Source organism: Ochotona princeps, chromosome 9, assembly GCF_030435755.1.
Source record: "Ochotona princeps isolate mOchPri1 chromosome 9, mOchPri1.hap1, whole genome shotgun sequence".
NCBI classification, from domain to species: domain Eukaryota; kingdom Metazoa; phylum Chordata; class Mammalia; order Lagomorpha; family Ochotonidae; genus Ochotona; species Ochotona princeps.
The window spans coordinates 13,668,207-13,689,236 of record NC_080840.1 but is presented as its reverse complement, the minus strand read 5'-3'; the positions used below and the strand labels follow the sequence as shown (position 1 = coordinate 13,689,236).

General features: G+C 52.9%; 3 protein-coding genes across 13 annotated transcripts in view; 1 reads left to right on the top strand and 2 right to left on the bottom strand.

Annotated features, from left to right (window-relative positions):
- TATDN1 (TatD DNase domain containing 1) overlaps positions 1-630 on the bottom strand; it is a 34,821-nt gene extending 34,191 nt beyond the window's left edge. The window contains exon 1 of one of the 2 annotated variants that reach the window (XM_058668501.1): positions 474-630. In XM_058668501.1, the coding sequence (XP_058524484.1) occupies positions 474-495 (22 nt within the window). In that variant the 5' untranslated portion in view covers positions 496-630. The remainder of the gene's footprint in view (positions 1-473) is intronic. The other variant, XM_058668500.1, reaches the window with a different exon arrangement.
- Positions 584-6,424, top strand: NDUFB9 (NADH:ubiquinone oxidoreductase subunit B9). The gene is made up of 4 exons (XM_004580718.3): positions 584-716; positions 2,512-2,704; positions 3,048-3,161; positions 6,202-6,424. The coding sequence occupies exons 1-4, from the start codon at positions 616-618 to the stop codon at positions 6,331-6,333; spliced, it is 540 nt and encodes a 179-aa protein (XP_004580775.2). The 5' UTR covers positions 584-615; the 3' UTR covers positions 6,334-6,424.
- Positions 6,425-8,586: 2,162 nt separating this feature from the next.
- MTSS1 (MTSS I-BAR domain containing 1) overlaps positions 8,587-21,030 on the bottom strand; it is a 154,583-nt gene continuing 142,139 nt past the window's right edge. Inside the window, exons 9-15 of one of the 10 annotated variants that reach the window (XM_058668495.1) lie at positions 20,280-20,377; positions 16,587-16,794; positions 13,803-13,922; positions 12,761-12,955; positions 11,558-11,728; positions 11,085-11,247; positions 8,587-9,949 (exon numbers count right to left, since the gene is read on the bottom strand). In XM_058668495.1, the coding sequence (XP_058524478.1) occupies positions 9,216-9,949; positions 11,085-11,247; positions 11,558-11,728; positions 12,761-12,955; positions 13,803-13,922; positions 16,587-16,794; positions 20,280-20,377 (1,689 nt within the window). In that variant the 3' untranslated portion in view covers positions 8,587-9,215. Of the gene's footprint in view, positions 9,950-11,084; positions 11,248-11,557; positions 11,729-12,760; positions 12,956-13,802; positions 13,923-16,586; positions 16,798-20,279; positions 20,378-21,030 lie in introns of all 10 variants that reach the window. The other 9 variants (XM_058668494.1, XM_058668496.1, XM_036498398.2 and 6 more) reach the window with 9 other exon arrangements.

Sequence of the window (21,030 nt, the reverse complement as noted above, 5' to 3'; positions counted from 1 at the left end):
CAAACGGTTTTGTTCCTCATTGTGTTCTCCACCAGATGCCAGGGGAGCTGGGGTCAGGTCTTGCGCCTCGTGTGCCTAGGTCAGTGCCATGCCCACCAGAGGCATGGTGATGGGAGGATTTGCTGAATGGATCCCTCATCTCCTGGTCCCTGACAAGGGGTGGCAGGTGCACGAAGCTGGAGGGCAAAAGAGCGACTGGCCCTGCAGGGCTTGGTTTCTTTAGCTAAAACAATACAGCACAGACGCTGACCAGAGCCACAGCTGTATTGCTCATGCATCCCACAAAATGAACACACAGACCTGACGCCAGCCCCCGAAAGAAGAGCCAGAATATTTCCTATCCGTCCCTAGAGGTCTCCCTGTACCCTCTTCTTCCCCTGAGGGGTCCTCCCAGCTTCCCGAAAGCCGGAGGGTGCAAGTCCTGGGTCTCCAGGAGAGGATCGGGACCGCTGAGCAAGCCTGACGGGTCTTACCGATAAACTTGAAGCGACTCATGACGGCGGCAGCGGCGCCTCCCGGACGGAAGCGGACGCGCAGGCGGCTGCCCGTCGCCCCGCCCTTCCGGCGCCTGTGCCCGCCTCCCTGCTGCAGTCGGCCGGCTGAGGGACGGCCGCCATGGCGCTGTCGGCCGCCGGGGCCTACCTGACGCACCAGCAGAAAGTGCTGCGGCTCTACAAGCGCGCCCTGCGTCACCTCGAGTCGTGGTGCATCCACAGGTGGGAGAGAGGGACGCGGGGCGGCGGGCGGCAGCGCAGGGGCGCCGGCTGCGAAGCCCCGAGGGAGCGGGCGGCTCAAGGACTTTGGGGACGAAAGGGAAGGCGGCAGCCTCGCGCACCCCGGAGCCCGTCTTGGGGCCTGCGTTCGAATCCCATATGCGCCGCTTGCAGCGAACTTGAAGGACTGCCTGAATGGACGAAGGACCCAGCGCCCACTAAGCAGTCACCATCTTCAAGGGGAAGTTTTTTTTTTTTGAGGGGGGAGGGAAGGGCGTGAAAGAACCTCTAAACGGAAAATAGCAGGTCTGGAGGAATTTGCAGAGGGTACCCTGGTACCCAGGTTGCAGATTTCCGAGTAGAAAGTTATTGGTGTGTTTGCTTTTGTTAGGCAGGAGGATGACCAGGAACGATGAATAGCTTGTTTTTTCCTTGAGTTTTCCTTCTTCATTTATCTGATAGAATTTGCCATTTGATTTGATACTGGGTGTCCAGTTAAAGCTGATAAGCCACTTTTTGAGGTGTAGCAGCCCCTGATGATTGGTGAAATGGCATGGAAACTGACAGCATTGAGAATGATTGGTCTCGTTATAAAAGGCCAGCTGCCAGCGCTTGTCCTTGAGGGCATGGGGTGCTGGCGGAGCCTCCTGCATCAGCTCCTCCTGCAGAACGGACAGCGTTCAGACCAGATCTGTGCGGGCCAAGCGGCCCCTGCTGTGCTCACCATGCAGTTCTCTCCAGCCAACCTTGCGTGTCCCAGTTTCAGCACAAGACAGGAGGAAATTCAGGAGGTTTGTGACACAGTACTGGATGGTCTTACAGAGGCTGTGGCTTTTCCCTCTGGCTCATTCTCCTTTTCCTTGTGAAGTTGCCATTTCTTGGTTGGAGGAGAGGAGAACAATGGTTAGGCTGGATTTCAATCTATATTTCTTACTGACACACAACTGCCTGTATTTCTAGAGTACAGTGGAATGCCGTGTTTCAGTACATGGTGGGGGGGTGGTCCCTCTGTAACTGCGCACACAGGGCTTTGTGTTGGGAATGGGCAAAGTACTCTCTGCTTGGGGTAGTGCTTGCTTTCAGCGATGGCTGTTCTCCTGTGCTATACAACAGAAGTTGTTCCTCTTCCCACTTGCAGCCCCGTGTCCACTGTCTGTCCCCACAGCCCTGTGCCCACTGACCATTCATCCCTGCAGCCCCGTTCCCACTGTCTGTCCCTGCAGCCCTGTGCCCACTGACCATTCATCCCTGCAGCTCCGTGCCCACTCTGTCCCTATAGCCCTGTGCCCACTGACCATTCATCCCTGCAGCTCCGTGCCCACTGACTGTCCGTCCCAGCAGCCCCATGCCCACTGACTGTCCCTGCAGCTCCACTGACCATCCTGCAGCTCCATGCCCACTAACCACCTGTCCCTGCAGCGCTATACCCACTGACCGTCCCCGCAGCCTCACTGACCATCCTGAGGCCCCGTGCCCATTGACCATCCCTGCAGTCCCACTGACCATCCTGCAGTCCCATGCCTACTAACTGTCCACTGCAGCCCTATACCCACTGACCGTCCCCGCAGCCTCACTGACTGTCCCTGCAGCCTCACTGACCGTCCCCGCAGCCTCACTGACCGTCCTGCAGCCCCGTGCCTGTTGACCATCCTTGCAGTCCCATGCACACTGACTGTCCACTGCAGTCCTCCCAGAGTACAGCCTTGCGTTGGACAGTCACTTTGCACTGATGTAGGTCGTAGTCTACAACCTACATACATGTAGTCTTTCAAATGATCTCCCACCATTTTGGTTTAAGGGACAAGTACCGGTACTTTGCATGTTTGATGAGAGCGCGGTTTGATGAACACAAGAATGAGAAGGACATGATGAAAGCCACCCAGCTGCTGAAGGAGGCAGAGGAAGAGTTCTGGTGCCATCAGCACCCCCAGCCGTACATCTTCCCCGACTCTCCTGGGGGCACCTCCTATGAGCGATACGAGTGCTATAAGGTAGGTGACCATCTCCTGGAAGGCAGGCCTGGCTTCCCCAGCCTCTGTCTACACCGCACGCCCTGGGAAGGGCAGCATTGTGGGTACCTTCCTGGCATGGGGCAGCTCCTTTTCCTGAGGTGTTGGCTTCTCTGCCAGGTCAGGCTGGCTCACTGAGGCATTCTCCTTCATCTCTCATCCCTGGATACCCTCTGCTGTTGGCTGCTGGCATTCCGAAGCAGGCTATCATTGAAAAGCTTACAAAAGTGCAGTCTGTGGTCTTGGTCTCCTGTCTCCTGGGCAGACCTGTTAGTGACATGTGAATGTGCCGTGTGGAGTGAGCCATGGTTTCCTCTCCTGACAGGTTCCAGACTGGTGCCTGGATTACTGGCATCCTTCGGAGAAGGCCATGTATCCTGATTACTTCGCCAAGAGGGAGCAGTGGAAGAAGCTGCAGCAGGAAAGCTGGGGACAAGAGGTGTGTGTCCTGGTGCTTGGTGGGCAGCTGGGTCAGCACAGGCCTGCGTGCAGACACCCGACCCTGGCTTGGCCCTTGGCTTCCCCACCTAACACCTTCTGCCAGCTTACAGAGGTGGGACACTGTCTTCCTTCCCAGGCCTCTCACCCTTTGGCTATAAATTTTGCTTTCCCCTCAGCTTCCCTACTAGTTAGCCTGTGGTGGTCACTTAGGGTTTTTTTTTGTTGTTGTTGTTGTTGTTTGTTTTTTTAAGATATTTTTATTTGAAAGGCAGGTTCATACACACACACAGAGATCTTCCATCTGTTGGTTCACTTCCAAAATAGCCATGATGGCTGGAGCTGAGTCAGTCAGGTGCCAGGAGCTGCTTCTGGGTCTCCCCCATGGTTGCAGGGGCCCAAGGCCTTGGACCATCCTTCACTGCTTTCCCAGGCCACAAGTGGGGAACTGGATGGGAAGTGGAGCAGCCAGGACATGAGCTGGTGCTCATATGGGATGCCTACGCCACAGATAGAGGTTTAGCTACGCTGCCATGGCATTGGCCCTAGTTGGCTAAATTTTTAAAAACTCAATTTTGCAGCAGTGTGAGGAGTGTACCAGAGAGGGCCAGGGAAGAGACCGGCTTGGGGTTTTTACATTAATTTGGTCAGAAAGTTACAGTAGCTAACACCTTGGTGGATGTAGTGAATGTGGAAGGAAATTCAGTCAGGTTGTCTTTTGAAAGGATGTGAAGATTGTTTGGATATGATGGGTGTGTGAGGGACAGGGGCACTAAATGCTTTCCAGGTTCTAAGCTTTAACACCTGGAGTTCAATGTTGGCAGTGAGAGAGGGTGGAAAGTCAGACAACCAAGCATTCAGTTTGGGAATGAGAGGTTTAAACATCCCCCAGACGTCAGCAGCAACTTGGTGTAGCAGTCAAGCTCCAGGGAAAGATCTTGTGTAGAAATAGAAAGGTGTGTGCTTTTCTTTTTCAGTAAATTCTGGAGGGGCACCAAGTTAGACCAGCACCTGGGGTGCTTTGCCTCCCCTAGGGGAGAGTCTGGGGCCAAGTTCTACCTCCACTTCCAGTGCAGCTTCCTGCTAAGGCACCCGACGGCAGCGGTGATGGCCTAGTGCTTGGGTTCCTGCCGTCACCTGGGAAACAAGTGGAGTTCCCGGCTGTTGCAGGCAGTGCAGAGTGGACCAGCAGATAAAAGGTTTCTGTCTCTCTCTCCCACTCTGGCTTTCAAATAAATAACATAAATCTTTAAAATACCTAAGTAAGTCCTGGAAATGTTTGAGCTCCTTAGGAAAGAGTATAAAGAAAAAAAAACAAACAGGAAAGGAATTCATCCTCCATTATAACTGGACACAAAACTTTAGGTAAGTACATTTGGGTTAGAAGTTTTGAAATGGACAGACTTCTATGTTAGCTCCCATTTCGTTACTTTAAAAAGGAACGATCGGGGCTCGGCAGCGTGGCCTAGTGGCTAAGGTCCTCGCCTTGATCCCATATGGCCGCTGGTTCTAATCCCGGTGGCTCCACTTCCTCTCTGTGTCTCCTCCTCTCAGTGTATCTGACTTTGTAATAAAAATAAAATAAATCTAAAAAAAAAAAAATGGGCTCGGCGGCGTGGCCTAGTGGCTAAGGTCCTCGCCTTGATCCCATATGGCCACTGGTTCTAATCCCGGTGGCTCCACTTCCTCTTTATCTCTCCTCCTCTCAGTATATCTGACTTTGTAATAAAAATAAAATAAATCTTTAAAAAAAAGGAATGATCAGTGGGAGTGGGCACAGTGTGTGTGGACATGCCGTGATGGAGTCCCCGGAGGAGCTGGTGAGGCAGGCCTGCTGGACACTAGCTCGTCCCCATGTTTGTTTTCTCTTTGGTAGCACTAAGCTGTCCCAGTCCCTGCTTGAAGGTCGATGACACAGTGTGTCAGTTGTCTGGAGAAGACTGTGATTGCCATGAGGAGCCTCAGCTGGGCAGTGGCAGGAGTACCAGGAGGCCGATGCATGGGAGTGGGGAGCAGGGCAGGTGGGCACTGGGGAGTGCACAGTGGAGTGGATGGTTTGGAAGCTCTGCTGGCCCTGGGATAAGGCCCAGGATGTTGACACCGGAAGCCCGTGAGCGAGGTTGGGGGTCTGCGAAGGACTGTCGCAACACTGGGAAGCCTGGAGTGTGGTTACTCCCGGTCGGCGGCAGGCTTGTTCAGCAGTGATCGCTCTGAGCACCCTCCTCCCCAAAAGCATGCCTCGGCCCCTGTCGCCCCACATCCTTCAGTGGCTCCCACGTTGGGGAGGTTCCTGTTGGCTCGGGGGAGCTTCTGTTTCCATTGCCTCCTCTTTGCGTCTCTGAGATTGCTAGGAACTGGGAGTAGCTGAGCAACAAACCAGTCAAAACTACGTATTGCTTCCACGCGTGCCTTTGTAACATGGCATGCTCTAGCTGCTTTACAGTCACTCCCCAGTGTGCCATCCCGGGTTTGAAGAGCCCAGGGTGAGCCCTGCTAAGTGGAGCTTAGGGGGATCGGATAGAGGAGACCCTGTTATTGCTTCAAGAATAAGAGGAAGTGGGGAGGGCTTCTTATCAGCTCGCAGTCTTAAGGATGGGAAATCCTTTAAGACAGGTGGGCATTGTCTGAGCTGTAAGCTGTGTGAAGCCCATAACCCTTGCCAAGGCAGCCACAGGCAGGACTCGAACCTCACTGCATCTGTGGTGGGCTGATGTTTATAAAAGCTACAAAAGCAGAGAGCTTTCTGCGGCATGCAAATGAGGTTTTAAATGTCCACATGCCCTGTGGCAGAAGAAAGGTTCTGCACTCCTGCTTGAAGAACGGTTTTCGGGAGAATCGGATGTGTGCAAACATGCTGAGCATCGCACAAGGATGCTGGTGGAAGGTGTGGACTGTCTGACTCCATCTGTCCACAGACTTGAAGGAGCCTCATATAAAAGCTCTGAGTACGAGGCTCGTGTGGTGTGTCAGGAAGTGGCAGCAACGAGATTTCTAGTCAGTTCAACTCCTGGAATAACTATGGCTCTCCTTGTCCCTTCTAGGTTAAGCAGCTGCAGGACGAAACCCCACCTGGTGGTCCCAAGACAGAAGCTTTGCCCCCTGCCCGGAAGGAAGGGGATTTGCCCCCACTGTGGTGGCATGTCGTGACCAGACCCCGGGAGAGGCCCATGTAGGGGAGACACTGCTCCGCTCTGGCTCGCAGGTGAAATCAGTTATGGGACGTAGACACACTTGCCCTAATAAAAACAGCTTGGTGACCTGGGATGCCTGACTGTTCTTGGTCTTTGTTGTCCAGTCAGTTGTGCGGCCTGTTGGACGTGATCGTCCTCGGCGCAGCACGTTGACAGCAGGTATTATCAACAGGGAACAACCGCAGCCAGCCCAGAGCCAGGGTTGACTGGGGACGTGGAGCTGAACAAGCTATTTTGAGTTACAGTGAGTGGCAGGAATAAACCAAGCCAAGAAGAAATACTGAGCACTCAGGATAGCGTTTAGATGTCACAGAGGCCCCTCTGGAGTGACAGCTTGCTTTCTGAGGACACCTCCCTGGGAAGCACACAGCCCACAGACAGGCCTGGGGTTTAGAGTTCTCTGGGCTGGAGCTTTGATCATTGGGGTGGAGGAGTCCAGTCTGGGAATGACTCCGTTTGGAGGCAGTTCTCCATCCCTGCTTCCCCAACCCAGGCAGGGGCTGTGGACAGAATTAAGGGCAAGACTGCAGCTGAACTCTTGATGTGCCTCATAACGGCTTTTACAAGGAGGGAGCAATTTCTAAAACCCCAACCCAACTGGCTGTGCTCAGTCCTTTCTAACTCCAAGGAACTGTCAGCCCAGGCTTCTCCAGCTCCCAGCTGGGAGGCCTCCTCCCTCCTCCACCTCTGGACGCAGACTCCAGTGGAATGAGACCTGAGATACTGGGCGTCTTTTTCTAGTAGTTCTTTATTTATGTAGATAGAAGCAATTGTTACAATGTAGAAGGGAGACACATTACACAACCGTTATTTATACAACTTTCAAACAAAAACCGGCACAGGGAGAGGTTGACTCTCGGTACAAACTAGCAACTAAACCACAATAATTTACCTTGAGAAAGGATTTTTTTTTTTTTAATTTTTAGCTGTGACACTGCTTTTACAATATGCAAAAACACAAACAGAACTATCCAAGGTGTTTTGTCACATTCTTTTCTACATTGAAATTTGGCAACATTTTATATTAAATTTATTCAGATTATACTAACGTTTAAAAACTAAACAAGTGAAAAGCTGTACCCAGGTACAGTTACATCCATGTGTTTCCAAAGTGTAAAATACCACTCTCATCTCTTGTGATCACCTTGCAGCAGCTCCTGCTTGTGCAGAGACCATCCCAAGCATCATATGCACGATGCATCAGCTACGTGTAGTCATCGAGAATGGTGGGCTAAACCACAGGCACTACTGTTGCTTACAGTCTGTAAAAAAGGAGCTTGTTTTTCAAGGAAAAAAAAAAAAGCTTCAACAGTTTCTAAGAATCATGCCTTTGCTTTAACACCGTAACGTACACTGTCCTTGAGCAGTCACAACAGTGTTGAGTGCGATCATATAGGACGACGACTGTACAGGTGCGTTCCTCTTGGCCGACGAGGGGGTGCATTAAAGCATGGAGGGGTGTCACTGAGGATCTGGGCCAACAGAACCCTGGGGTATGTGGGACCCACACATTCCTCTAGCGTGGATGTTCAAGGGACTTTCCACACCCCTGGCTTCTCCACGTGGGGTCCCTGGAAATGTACAAATCTGTTGACTTTTGAGGATGGGCATTAGAAGAAATCAAACTTTCACTTGAAAAAGATAAAAATCCATCCCTGCCCCAAATGATCAAATACAGAGAAACGACAGTATCATGGTCAGAGACTCAATGACGATAAATCAGTCCTCTCTTCAATGTGTAGAATAAAGCCAATTAATTGCCATTTGTTTAAAACGAAGGTAAGAAAAACAAGCCCCCAGATTGGTAAACACATTGGCAAGTTGCAAGACTCCAAGCTTTTTCTCCTAAAATATTTGGGCTTTTCAATGCACCCAGCCTGCTGGGTGCAGTAAAGTAAAAGGCTTTGTCTATGTCAAAGAATTCCCTGCTCTCATCTGTGTCCGTGTTTTTTCAACTGCCTTACCCCTTTAGATGTATTTGGATCCCATGAAGGTGAGTACAACAGACAAGGAACAGAGTGGGCCTCTAGGCCTGCCCAGTGGCGGCAGCATGCTGGGGAGCAGAGGTGGGTGCTGGGTGCACTTGGGAGGAATCGTGGGAGAACAGAGTCCTAAAACGCCCGAAGGAAACGAACACCGCAATCCAGTATGGCTTATTCGGATGCATTTACCAGGAAAGCTGCTATAGAAGTTCAACCTACAAGGCTACTCTGGAATGGAACAGGATTGGCTGACACTGTGCCCCTCTCCCGGCCTCCCCCAAATCCCAGCAGTCCACCATCCGCAGGTTTCCTTCATGCGGAGTATTGCTCATCAACTGTGACCCCTGCTCTGGCCATCCACAACATGGTGTATCAGGTGAGGATGCCTCCCCAGCCTTAGCCATTTTGTTTGTACATTAAAAGAACTTGAGTTTGCTCCTAAGCTAGACTATTATGATGCATCTACAAAAAGCTTACAGGGAAAAGAAAAGAGCTGAGTATATGAATTATTTTCTGAAATTAACTACTTATTGGTTCCCCTGCCCCAACCGCCCCTCCCCCGTACATGTTGAAAATTTTACAAAGACTTGTAAAAAAGTTAAATGGAATTTGGCACCTTCAGAAAAATCAAAAGGGAAAAAAAAACCTAAGATTAAAATGTGCAGAAAGAAAACTGTCAATATTTACAAATTAAAAGATCAAGATTATGTCAGTTACATGTTGCTTTTAATTCTTATATCTAAAGATGTGGAGTAGTTTCAAAAGAGCTGTATTTTGAGTGGCCTACAAAATACTTTGATTATAGATTGGAATGGATCGAGACAGATAGGGGTTTTCTTCAATTCCAGAGTTTGCTGCTCACAGGCAGCGTCTGCGGCGCGCCTAGGAGAAGCGAGGGGCTGAGCGGTCGTTGGTGGTGGTCTTCTTCAGCTTCACGCCCCGCCGGATGGCATTCAGCATGTCTTCTCCTTGCGGAGTGTCTCTCGGGCTCAGCTCCGCAGGGTCGCTCTCCGCCCCCTGGCCCGGGGACCCTACGGCACTTGGGGGCTCCCTCTCCTGGTCTTCAGCGTCACTCTCGGGGATGCTGGGCTTCGGGCCGGGGAGTGGGGGGTTGATGGAGGCTTGGCCACTCCACAGGGAGGAGGGCATGGGGGCAACACCCTGCGGGCCCTCGGCCACTGGCGGTGCCTCGGGGCTATGCTCCGTGCGTTCCTCCGGCCCGTCCATGGGGGCAGGCAACACCCCCGGGAGGTCAGGCACGGTCGGGGTCTTGACTGGGATCACAGGTGTCTTGATGGGGATGGGCCCAGCTCCGATGGTGCCCCGGCGGACGGAGGGCTTGGTGGAAGGGGTCCGTCGGATGGTTGCCACCCCGGGGGTGACCATGGCGGGCCCCAGGGTGGTGGGGAGGCCGGCAGTGGAGGCGGGGCGCTTGGCTTGGAACATGCGGCGGTAGGACTGGCTGATGTCGCTGTTTCTGGGGATGGTGGAGGACTTGTCGAACTCCTGCTGCTCGGCCTCCTGGTCGCCGCTTACGGAGAAATAATCGTAATCTGAAACTGATGGCAGGGTTTGGTTAGACACATCCACGGCGGCCGCTCGGCTTTTTGGCTCCTCTGTGAGGGGAGGACAGAAGGCACACGAGGCAGGATACACACACGCTCTGCTCCCAGCCGCCCCCAGCACCCCTTGGAACTCTGGCCGAGGTGCCCATGCGGCCTGCACTGGGCTGAGGAAGCCTGTACCAAGCCTCCCCCACGGCTCTGGGCCAAACAGACGACCAAGGCGACCAGTGCTACAGCCCCGTCAGCCCAGAACTCAACAGCGGAGACAAAGCCAGTCACACCGGCATGGGCCTCACTATCTCCCAGGGACAGAACGGAGCTGGGGGCTACGCTGTGACGTGTGATGCCTGCATCCGTGGGCCGCCCCGAGTCCCAGCTGCTGCTCTTCCCATCCAGCCCCCTGCTAATGTGCCTGGGAAAGCAGTGGAGGATGGCCAAGTGCTTAGGCTCCTGCCATCCACATAGAAAAACAGAATGTAGAGTTAGTTCTTGGCACCTGGCTTTGGTCTGGCCCAGACCTGGTCAAGTGACCGATTTGGGGAATGAATAAGACTGAAGATTTCTCAATTTCCCCCTCTCTCCTTCTCCCTGTCTTTCAAAATCTGTCTTGTGGGCCCAGCATGGTAGCCTAGCAGTTAAAACCCTCGCCTTGCATGTGCCAGGATCCCATATGGGTGCCAGTTCTAGTCCTGGTGGCTCCCCTTCCCATCTTGCTCCCTCCTAGTTGAGGATGGCCCAAGGCTTTAGGACCCTGCACCCATGTGGGACTCAGAAGAGTCTCCAGGCTCCTAGCTTCGGACTGGCTCAGCTCCAGCCGTTGAGGCTGCTTGGGGAGTGAACCAGCGGACAGAAGATCTTCCTCTCTGTATATCTGTCCAATAAAAAAATTTATTTTTCAAACAAAAATCTGTCCTGTACGTATTGTGACAATTAGGTGGCAAACCAACTAGCCAGTGCTTAGTGCCAAGTGCTGAAACAGAAATGAAGCCATCAGTGTCAGCGGCCTCTGTCCCAGTTCAAGCCAGCAGCCATCAGGCGCGCTGTGGTGTCACGAGGACAGCCGCTGAGGTAGGTGCACACTGCTCCCTTACCATGGCAGCCACCGGACAGGCCCAGCTGGTGAGGATGGCACAAAAGCCCTCCTCTCAGCCGGGGGTCAAGCCTCCTGGCCCCAGGCTGCCCATACCTTGGGAGGGGATGGTGTCCTCAGAGCAGCACGGCGTGGTGGTCTGGGTGCTGTACCCGCTGGAGCACTGCAGCGAGTCCCGACTGCTCCTCTGCGTGTCCAGCTGCAGGCCCCGCGACAGAGCAAGGGCCAGCTCCTCACAGGCCTCCATCTCCTCGCCGGACTGTGGGTGCAGGAGGGAGAAACACACAGACGAACCCCCAAGGCCATGAGACCCCTGTGTGAGAGCCCTAGAGACACCTGCCCAAGGATATGTGTGGCGCCTGGCATTCCCATGCTGCTCCAGTGAGCGCCCACGTGTCTAGGGCCCAGGCTTGCTTGGGACTTACTCCAAGCCCTATCTATGATTCCCATATAAGCCCCACTGCCACCCCAAGGGGTCTTCTACAGGCTGTAGAGCAGAAAATGGACGCACAGAGCCCCAGGGCCTTCCAAGCTGCCCTGGCCCCCACCAGCAAGCAAGAACACGTCACCCTGGTGGCAGCCGACACGGTCATGCTCCGCGGCCTCTGAGCCTCGTCCACGGCTGCTGGGCCCCCTGCGGTGGTGGGTCCCCCTCCGTTGGTGTCTGCCTCACGCTTATCCTTGCGACGCTGCAGCGTGTTCACCAGGGGCTGGTCATAGGGTCCCGGCTTGGCCCAGTCCTGGGCAGAAAGAGTGCTTTCAGCAGCCAGGTCCTCTGCCTGCACCCGGGGGCTGCCCCACCCAGCTGCCCACGGAAGGGCTGGGTCCCAGGGGAAGCTCTACAGGCAGCAGGTGGGCCACCCTCTGGGGAACAGGTGTCCAGTGGTTTAAGTCCTCAGCCACCAGCAGAGTGAGCACCTCCTAACACAGGTGGGGGCAGAAGCCCCAGCAGCCAGGTCATTCCTGCTAAGCTGCACCTAAGCAACCCACGTCACCAGAGTAGCCACCAGGGGGCACCAGAATAATGCCAGCCACTCTTCCTGTGCTGAACTCTCCACTCAGGGATGCAAGTGGCCTGGAGGGGCACTGGAGGCTGAGCGCCCTCTACAGGCGTCAGGTGGGAGAGGCCGGCTCTCCGGGTCAGCGCCCTCTACAGGCGCCAGACAGGAGATGCAGGCTTTCAGGCTCAGCCGCAGGTTTTGTGAACCATGAAGTCAACACTGGCGGCAGCTGAGAGGTCTACTTTCGAAATTAGAACAAATGAGTCCACGGAGAGCAGAAACTTGCTAGAAGGACGTTTTAAACCTGTATCTACACAGAAGCAAGTGTGTGGTAATGTGAAATGATCACAATGGAATGTCTACGCATTTTAAAAACAGGATGCCCCCAAACCTGGCTGTGGCTGTGGCTCTGCTATCCTGGCAGCAGAAAACTCTGAGACGACGTGACAGCCTTGGGTGACCCCCAGCAGGATTGACTCAGCAGACTCCATTAGGGGTGCAGAGCCAGGCCCCTGGCCTTGGCCCTCACTGGGTCCACTGGCTGTCAGGCTGAGCCAAGTTCCCTCCCAGGAAACCTCCCAGGATCTTGGCAGCGCCAACTGCATTTTTGTTGTTATCCTCAGTGGGGACTTATCGAGGGAGAGGCGTTATGGGGAAGAAGGCAGAGTGTGAGAGGGAGGGGGGCAAAAGGGGGGTGTCTGGAGGCTGGGGGTGTGGGGTGGGAAACAGAAGAGAGGTGTGCGCAGGGGGAGAGCGGGGAGAGGCACAAACCTTCCAGCTAGGGATCTGAGATGACGGGAACATGCCGGGCCCAATGGTGTGATAATGAGCGTAGTCTGGAAGGTGGACAGAGGTGACGCGAGGGAGCAGGCGGGAGGCAGGCAGGCAGGGAGGGTAAAGGCCTGCGCCCACGGGCCCCACGTGGGGCTCACTGGACAGACTATAGTGAGAAAGCCCGTTAGACAACTGGAAACGAAACAAAATGGGGGGGAAGAAAAGGGGAAAAATTAATACAACAGGATGGGTGTGGAGATACAGATGGCATTGACATTCTGGGGGTGTGGACAGGGACCTGGTCCTTGGACGCGGAAGGCACGCCAGGGCTTGGCATGCATAGCGGGCCCCAGCAAGCACTTGAGTGGAATGCTGGACGGTTTGGAAACAGATGTGCGACTTTTAACCTTGTGGCATCCTCCACGAGAGTGGAGTTCTGAAAAGTTCATGGAAAGTGGAATTTGGTACAAAACCAACTCTTTGTTGAGGCACAGATTTTTTTTTCATGATATCCATTTTTCCATGAACTTTCTCAAGACCCACTCTCCCTTGTTATTGAATGAACAGAGTAGAAGCAATTTGTTCATCTTGTGAGTCAAAAAAAATTTTTTTTTCAAAGCATCCTCCAGCAAATCTGTTCATTTCTAGATTTACAACAAAACATTGATTGTTTGGAAGCAGATTCCAAATCAATCAAGGGCAGGGATGGGGTTTGCGAACTAAAAGGCAGACAGGCACACAGCTTCTGACGCGGTGAAATGGCACATCCAGTGGTTGGGCTGGAAAAGGGCGGGGCGGTGTGGATGAGCAACACAGCACCTACTCTGGGAATGAAGCCTTCACACCTCCAAGTTCCCCATACCCCTCCTCTCCCTCGGGAGCACGGCGCTCAGTGGACAAAGGCCCTCTGTCTGGTCCGTCCCCTCATCCTGCTGACCCCACATTCTTGAGGCAGGCTGAGTCTCCAGGTGCCTGGGAGCGGCGCGCTGGACCACAGTGGCCATGCCCCCGCCGCACGCCCACGCACGCACGCGGTCACCTTCTCTGTGGACGCCCAGGCCCCCATGGTGGAGCCTGAGCTCACGGAAGTGGGGGAGCTGCACTCGCTCACTGACTGGCAGGTTTCCGAGGCTTCCGAGGAGGCCGAGCTGGACGAGTTCTGCAGTGGGGGAGGCGCAGGGGAAACCACACGAGGGGACCGGACAAAAACCGAACCACACACAGCACCGGAACACAGGAAGAAACCAAAACAACAGCACAGGGTGGAGGCGAGGGAGGGCAGTTACAGAGGGAGAGAGACACACAACACAGAAGAGCAGAGGGTTAGGGTTAGTGCCCTCCCCAGCCCAGGAAGCTTCTAGACTTAGCCAGGGAGGCGAATTCATTGGGGCCACCCCTACCCAGGCAACTGCAGGCAGGATGACACAAAGCCACACCAGTTTTTTAGTTGAGAATCTCAGATGGCTCGCAATAATATCATACATGTCCACTGGGCAAAGTCCTGCCAGCCCTGTGGTCATGGGGGTGGACCCCCAGGGAAGAGGTCCCTGTCCCCAGGCTAAAGGCATCCTGGCCCTGGGAGAGCCTGGTCAACCCATGGGACTGCCAGCCATGTATACAGCTATGCAGACACTAGCTCAGGAGGCCTGCAGTCTCTAACTGGGATTTCCCGGAAGTTGTCCTGGATTGGAGCCAGCTCCAAGTATCCATCATCCGTGAGAGAGAAGAGTCCCTTCAAAGAAGGGGCCAGTGAGAAAACACCTGCTTGCAGTCCCAGGGGGCAGACCAGGGCTGAAGCACAGGGGCTCTGGATTTAAGTCCCACTTTTGCCTCTCCCCAGGGAGGACCTAGGCTCTTGTCGCTTTCTCAATCTCTGTTGCTTTTATATATTTTTTTCTCTTTTGTTTAGGATGGCGAGTTGGCAGCACTGCACCAAAGACAAGAGACTGGGATTGTGGGAGTGTGCTGTGGAGGGGTATTTCACTGTAAAAACAGTCAGCTATCCTAGCATTACAGTGTCCCAGGACTGTTTATTTCAGCTCCACTAATTCAAGATGTTGAACTTGGAGGAAGACCCAGCAACCCATCCCACACTGTAGGTATACAGGCCTTTGGACTCTTCCTCCCTCCCTCCAAGGACCCTTTGTCTCAGAGGGGAGCGAGTGGCTCAAGGGTGAGGCTCTCTCTTCTAAGATACAACCCACTCCAGGGCATGGGACATAGGCAAACTTGAACAGAATAGAGGGGAGGCTTGGTGCCATGGCACAGCTGGGTAAGCTTCCACCTGTGGCTCTGGCATCCCATACGGACACTGGTTTATGTTCTGGCTACTCTGCGTCTCATCCAGCTCCCTGTCCATGGCCAGGGAAAGCAGCAGAGGACAGCTGAAGCCCTTAGGACTGGGCACCCTTGTGGGAGACCTAGCTGCAGACCAGCCCAGTTCTAGCCACTACAGGAGTGAACTAGCAGAGCAAGGATATCTTCGTCTCCCCTTCTCTGTCTTCCAAGTAAAATAAATAAATCTTAACAAACAAAAAATCAGAAGAGAGTTAGAGGAGAAGAAAAAGGGCGAGTCTGAAACAGCTCCCACAGGAAGGCTGCGCAGTGACGTGCCCACAGGGAAGCGTGGGGGTCCTGTGCCTGGTAGGCTGCGGCTCCCGTCCCCTACCCTACTAAAGCTCACGTCACTGCTGATGCGACTGATGGAAGTCCCTTCAATTTCTCCCCTACTGTGAATTACAAGCAGGTATAATGTCTTTATAAAAGAGAGACTTCTCCCTTCAATTCTGCAGCGTCCTTGGCTCACTAAACACATCCTCGAGTTGCAGCCCAGCCTGTCTTACACATGGGCTTTGAGATTTCAGGAAATGCCACCATTTGGCTTCCCAGGGAATCCCTGTGGGCAGTCACTCCTGGCTTCTGCCTGCTCCCACAGTCTGGCTCAGTCACGCCTGCCTCTTGTTTTGTGGGAGAGGATGCTGTGTTCACTGACTGGCAAGTTAGCAGCAAGCACAGATCTGGCTGCACCTCGGGACCTGGGCTCGCCCAGCCACGCACACTCTGCTTTGCAAGTAGCCGCGGGGAAGGCTTTAGTGAAGCACATGGCAGGGCGACAGGGGACACTTTCAACACCATCCAAGCACCCAGCTGGAACAAGCACATTAAAACCGGGCCAAGTCTCCTGGCTCCAAGGGCTTCCATGTGCAAGTCTCTGACCATGGAGGAGTGAGAAGCCGCAGTCCACCTGGATGGTTGGAAAACGCTAGAAGTTCAGAAGCCTTCAGCCAACATACACCCTGGCCTTACTTCCCCAGCAGATGGCGCTGTGGGGCGCATTTCCAAATTAGTGAGTCAAGACACTCCCTGAAGCCTTGCTCAGTTTCCTGCCTCCAACCCAACTGGGCTTGGAAAAAGACTCCAGACTGCAAGAGAGGTTCCAGTGATTGTGGCTCAGGCTTGTCCCAGATCTGTAACAGGGACGTTGAGAATGCCATAAAGGGGGTGCACCATCCCACCAAGAGGATGGATGAGGAGGCATTCCCACTGCGCCAGTACCTGTCAAGGAAAGCCCCGGACTCGGCAGAAATGTGGCCACACCTGTCTCAGGCCATTTGCCCCATCTAAAACTGTACCTTAACCACCATCACCATGGGAGAGGATGGCAAGCCCAACTTACAACATCTGTCCCTTGGGGGAACAGCACGCCAGTGCTTTGTCAAGTTAGGAGATGGGGTCCCGTCCAGGCTGTGGTCTTCCGTGGGCTGTGGTCAGCACCGTGCTCAGGGCACGAGGGGGCTGCCTCTGGAGCCTGGGGCGCACTTACCTGGTTGGGAGCCTCCGGCGGCATGGGGGATGGAGACTTGGACTGGAAAGCATCCTGGGATATAAACCCTGAGTCGTGGGAGGACACGCTGGACAGCCTCACAGGCGCCTGCTGCGTCAGGTTGGAGCTGCGGTAGCGGTAATGCGAGCTGGGCGAGTGGGAGTGGGAGCCACTGGATCTGGAGTCACTGCTGTTGACGCTGTTGAGGCTGCTGTGGGTGACAAGCAGAAGAGGGAGCCAGGGCGAGGATGCGGGGTGGCAGGGAGGAGGAGGACAGACAGGAAACGTGCTCAGCGCTCCACCTCAGAGAGGCAGCATAGATCACAGAAGACCTCATTAAGCCAGCCAGTGGAAAGCCAAGGGTGGCCCGCTTGGCCGTTATTGTCCACCATAAAGCTGGAGGACCAGCTGTTGAGGACATGGAAGCAGATGGCACTAAAGTTTTTTGCTCAATAGCTCATAGACACTGTGACCCTGGAGCTAAACCTCTTAAAGTGTCATCATGACCTGGTTGGAATGCCCTTGGATGGGCCAGGCAGGTCCAGATGACTGACCAAGGTCAACACAGCCACCAACAGCTGACAAACATCCTAAGGGGACTGTACCCTGGGTGAGCCTGGCCAAGACTGCTTTATGACATTAGCAAATCAACTCTAAATGTCTGTGTAAGTGTGTCCTAGCATGTACTAAGAAACCTGATGAGGGCTGGTGCTGTGGTATACTGTGGTCATCCCGTATGGGTACCGGTTCAAGTCCCAGCTGCCTCACTTCCCATCCAGCTCTCAGCCTGGGAAAGCAAAGGATGACTCAAGTGCTTGGGTCCCTGCATCCACGTGGGAGGCCTGGATGAAGCTCCCGGCCTCAGCCAAGCCCAGCCCTGATGGGGAGTGAACCAGATGGAAAAGCTCTCCCTCCTTCTGTGTAACTCTATTTTGAAATTAATAAATTTTATTAGAAAGAAAAAAAATCTGATGCTTCAGTGACTTTGCCCTGACCCAAGTGTCTCTATTAAAATATCTATGAGCCTGGCACACAGCACACCCAGCCAGAGGTGGAGAGCTTTGGGTGCCACTGTGTGGCTGCTTCCCAACAAGAGGAAAAGTAAGCAGGCTGCCAAAAGATGACCACACCCTTGGGTGTTCTGTCCACTGTCCATCTGCATGTGTGAGACATGCGCTGTTCCTGCTATACAGAACTCAAGGTTATTAGCAAGTGAACAGGAACCCGTGCTCCAAAAAGGCAGGGTGAGAAATAAACAAGCCTGTGTGTGGCTGGGCAGTTTGTGGCTTTGTGTTCCTAACCCTTTAGAGAGGGGGTATTTGCACACTGTGGCAGCTGATAGCACAGCCTGGGGCTGGAGCCTGCTCTGCTACAGTGCCTTGCTGTGTGTGCAGACATGGCTGAGCGTGCCAGAGGCACAGCTGTCCTGGGGTTTGCTGTTCTCCTAGTCAGCTGAAGAGAGCGTTTGGGGGCCGACAGTGAAACTCAGAATGACACTATTGGACACAACATGATTTTCTACTCACACTAACACTACAAAGGAAGAGAAATTTTGGGAGGCTGGGGGCGGGGATAGAATATTACTGAGCCATTAAAAAAAATGAAATTATACCATTTGCAACTAGATGGTCCCAACTAGAGACCATTATGCTCAGTGAAATAAGTCAATTCCAAAAAGACAAATATCATATGTTCTCCCTAACATAAGGAAACCATCATGCAAATTAGCATGTACAGTGCCGGAGTAATAGAGACTACCATGTCCAGATGTGAGAACACAATGCAACATGCATCCCTACTTCTAAATCAAAGATGGACTCCCAGTGAAACTGTTGGACATATCTAGACAATGGGATGATGGACAGTCTGACCCTGTCTGTACCAGCAATGTTGGGACACACTTAGACTGACAGAATTATAACTCCTTATGAAGGACTATACTACTGTAATATGGGGAAAATCAGCCAGAGTGGAAAATTTGGGGGGGGGAGATATCACAGACTATGGAATTGCATCATCAAATTCAAAATTCAAAATAAACATTTAAAAAATGGGGTGGTGTGGGGGATTATTATCTACAGAGACACACAGCCTACAAAAGATGACAAGAAACTACCATCTTCAAGGAACAGAATATCAAGACACTGCTGCTGCTATTGCCTTTTCTTTTTAAGGTTATTTCATTTATTTGAAGGACAAGGTGGCAGACAGGGAGGGAGAGATAGAAAGAGGAAGAATCTCATATGGGCTGGTTCACTCTCCAAATGGCCACAACCATCATGGCTAGATTAGGCAGAACTGGCACTCCCATATGGGATACTATCTGTGTTGCAAGCAGCGATTTAACCCACTGCAAGGCCACGCCAGCCCCAAGACACAGCCTCTGAAGCTCCCATACGAGCTCAAGTGTGAGACGAGATGTGCACCTTGGGTGCCAACGACACCATACAGACTGCGCGGGCACATCCCGCTGGGACTACTCACTGAGAGCACATGCTCATCTGGCTTTCAAAAAACCCAAGACAGTCACGGGCTAGTATTCCAAGAAAGGGGATACAGGATGACGTGTTCACCTCTCTACTCTAGTGTCGGGGTGCAGGGCGTTAAGCTGTGATGGTTTGAGTCCTGGCTGCTCCACTTTTGATACAGCTCCTGGGAAGGCAGCAGAAGATGCCCCAGGTACTTGGGCTCCTGCGCTGACACGGGAAACCCAGCCGGAGCTCTAGGCTCCTGGCTCAGCAAGGCCCAGCCCCGAGGAATTGTGGCTGTTTACAGTGAAGCAGCCAATGCAAGATCGCTTTCTGTCTCTTCATCTCCCTCTCTCTGGCTGTCATCCTGACTTTCAAATAAATAAAATAAATCTTTAAAAACCAAAAAACAAAAACACTTCCCTAGCCAGCAAGCCAAGAATGAAGAATGTTTAATAGAAAGCCGCTAGGTAGCAGTGTGCATATGTTAGAAATAGTTCAAATAATTCTTTACTAGGGAATGGGATTAATTGACACAACTGTGGTGGTGGTTGACAAAGTGAGAATTTCATTTACTTTATCAAACCTAAGACAAAGATGGGGGAAATTAGGACATTTGTTCTGGCAACAGTGAGATCAGGCGAGTAAGAACCAACCTGAATTCACCCTGTGTTAGTATTGGTGGTTTTCACTTTGCTAAGCAAGAGAATCAAATATGATCCTGTAAAACGGCAAAATCCTTATGGGTGCAATTCAGCGTGGGCAAACAACATCTACCAGCTTAAGGCTAGTGGATTTTTTTTTCTAAAATGAACTTTATTTATTAGCAAGACAGACCTTCCATCCATTGGTTCACTCCCCTCACGTCTGAAGCACCTGGGGCCCTGAATGTGATCCAGGCAGGCATCCGAGTTCTCAAGCAGCCCGTGCTGCTTCGTGCACCCATGAGGAGCACCCGAACCCCAGCACTAAAATACGGGAGGTGGGATTTCCACACAGCAGCGGAACTGCTGTATTTGTTTCACATATGTTTTCTGTCTGGTCCAAAATGATGCAGACACCGAAGAATGAGACCAAGACCATCATACAATCCATCAGCTCTCCACCGCCTCACCATCCCCTTACAAGGACCCATTTTACGAGACGAAGACTGGCCCTGCCACTCGCGGTGGCATCAGAGAAATGAGCTGTCCCCCAGGCTGGAGCAGACCCCAGCTTCACTTACCTGCAGACGCTGGACTTCCTGGACATGGTGGTGCTGGGGGATGAGGGTGGCGTCTGATATGACCAACTGTAGTCAGAACCTTTCAGGTCCAGAATCACCTAAGGGGACAGAGGCAGCTGCGTAAGCTGCGTGCTCTGAGACGGGCAACCTTGCTCCTTCTACGGGACCCACCATACCATCAATATGGGGTGGGGGTGGGTGAGAATTAAAGAAAAATCTGGCAAGTTAAAAAAAAAACTTTTTCGAATCCAAAGGCCATACACACACTGCCAATCCTCCATAATCCTTCATGCAACACAAGAAAGATGCTAATGAATGGGGAACAGGGAAGAGAACGCCATGACATATCAGTCAGGAGAGGGAGAGATCACCCAGCAACCGACAACCTAGAGAACCATCACACACAAGATTCCAAGCTTGGACCTGGTGATCCTGCATTTTAACTGCTGGATATTCGGCGGCGACTCGTGCCCTATCTGACAGGACTAGAAGTCTTAAAACCCCACAGACTCCAGACGAAGGCACTGCTTTTCCAGGATTTCTGTGTCTATCTCCCCTAAGAACCACCTGGCGACTTTCGTTCCCAGACAGGTACTCATCGGTGCCTGTTTACTTGGTGGATGCGTGTTGTGCTGTTCTCATAAGATCAGCTTGCCAACAGGAAAGCCAGGCTCCCAAACCTACCTTCTGAGCTGCCTCTAAGACATTCCCCTAATATCTAATGTCACACGAAGCAAGTGACTAAAGCAGA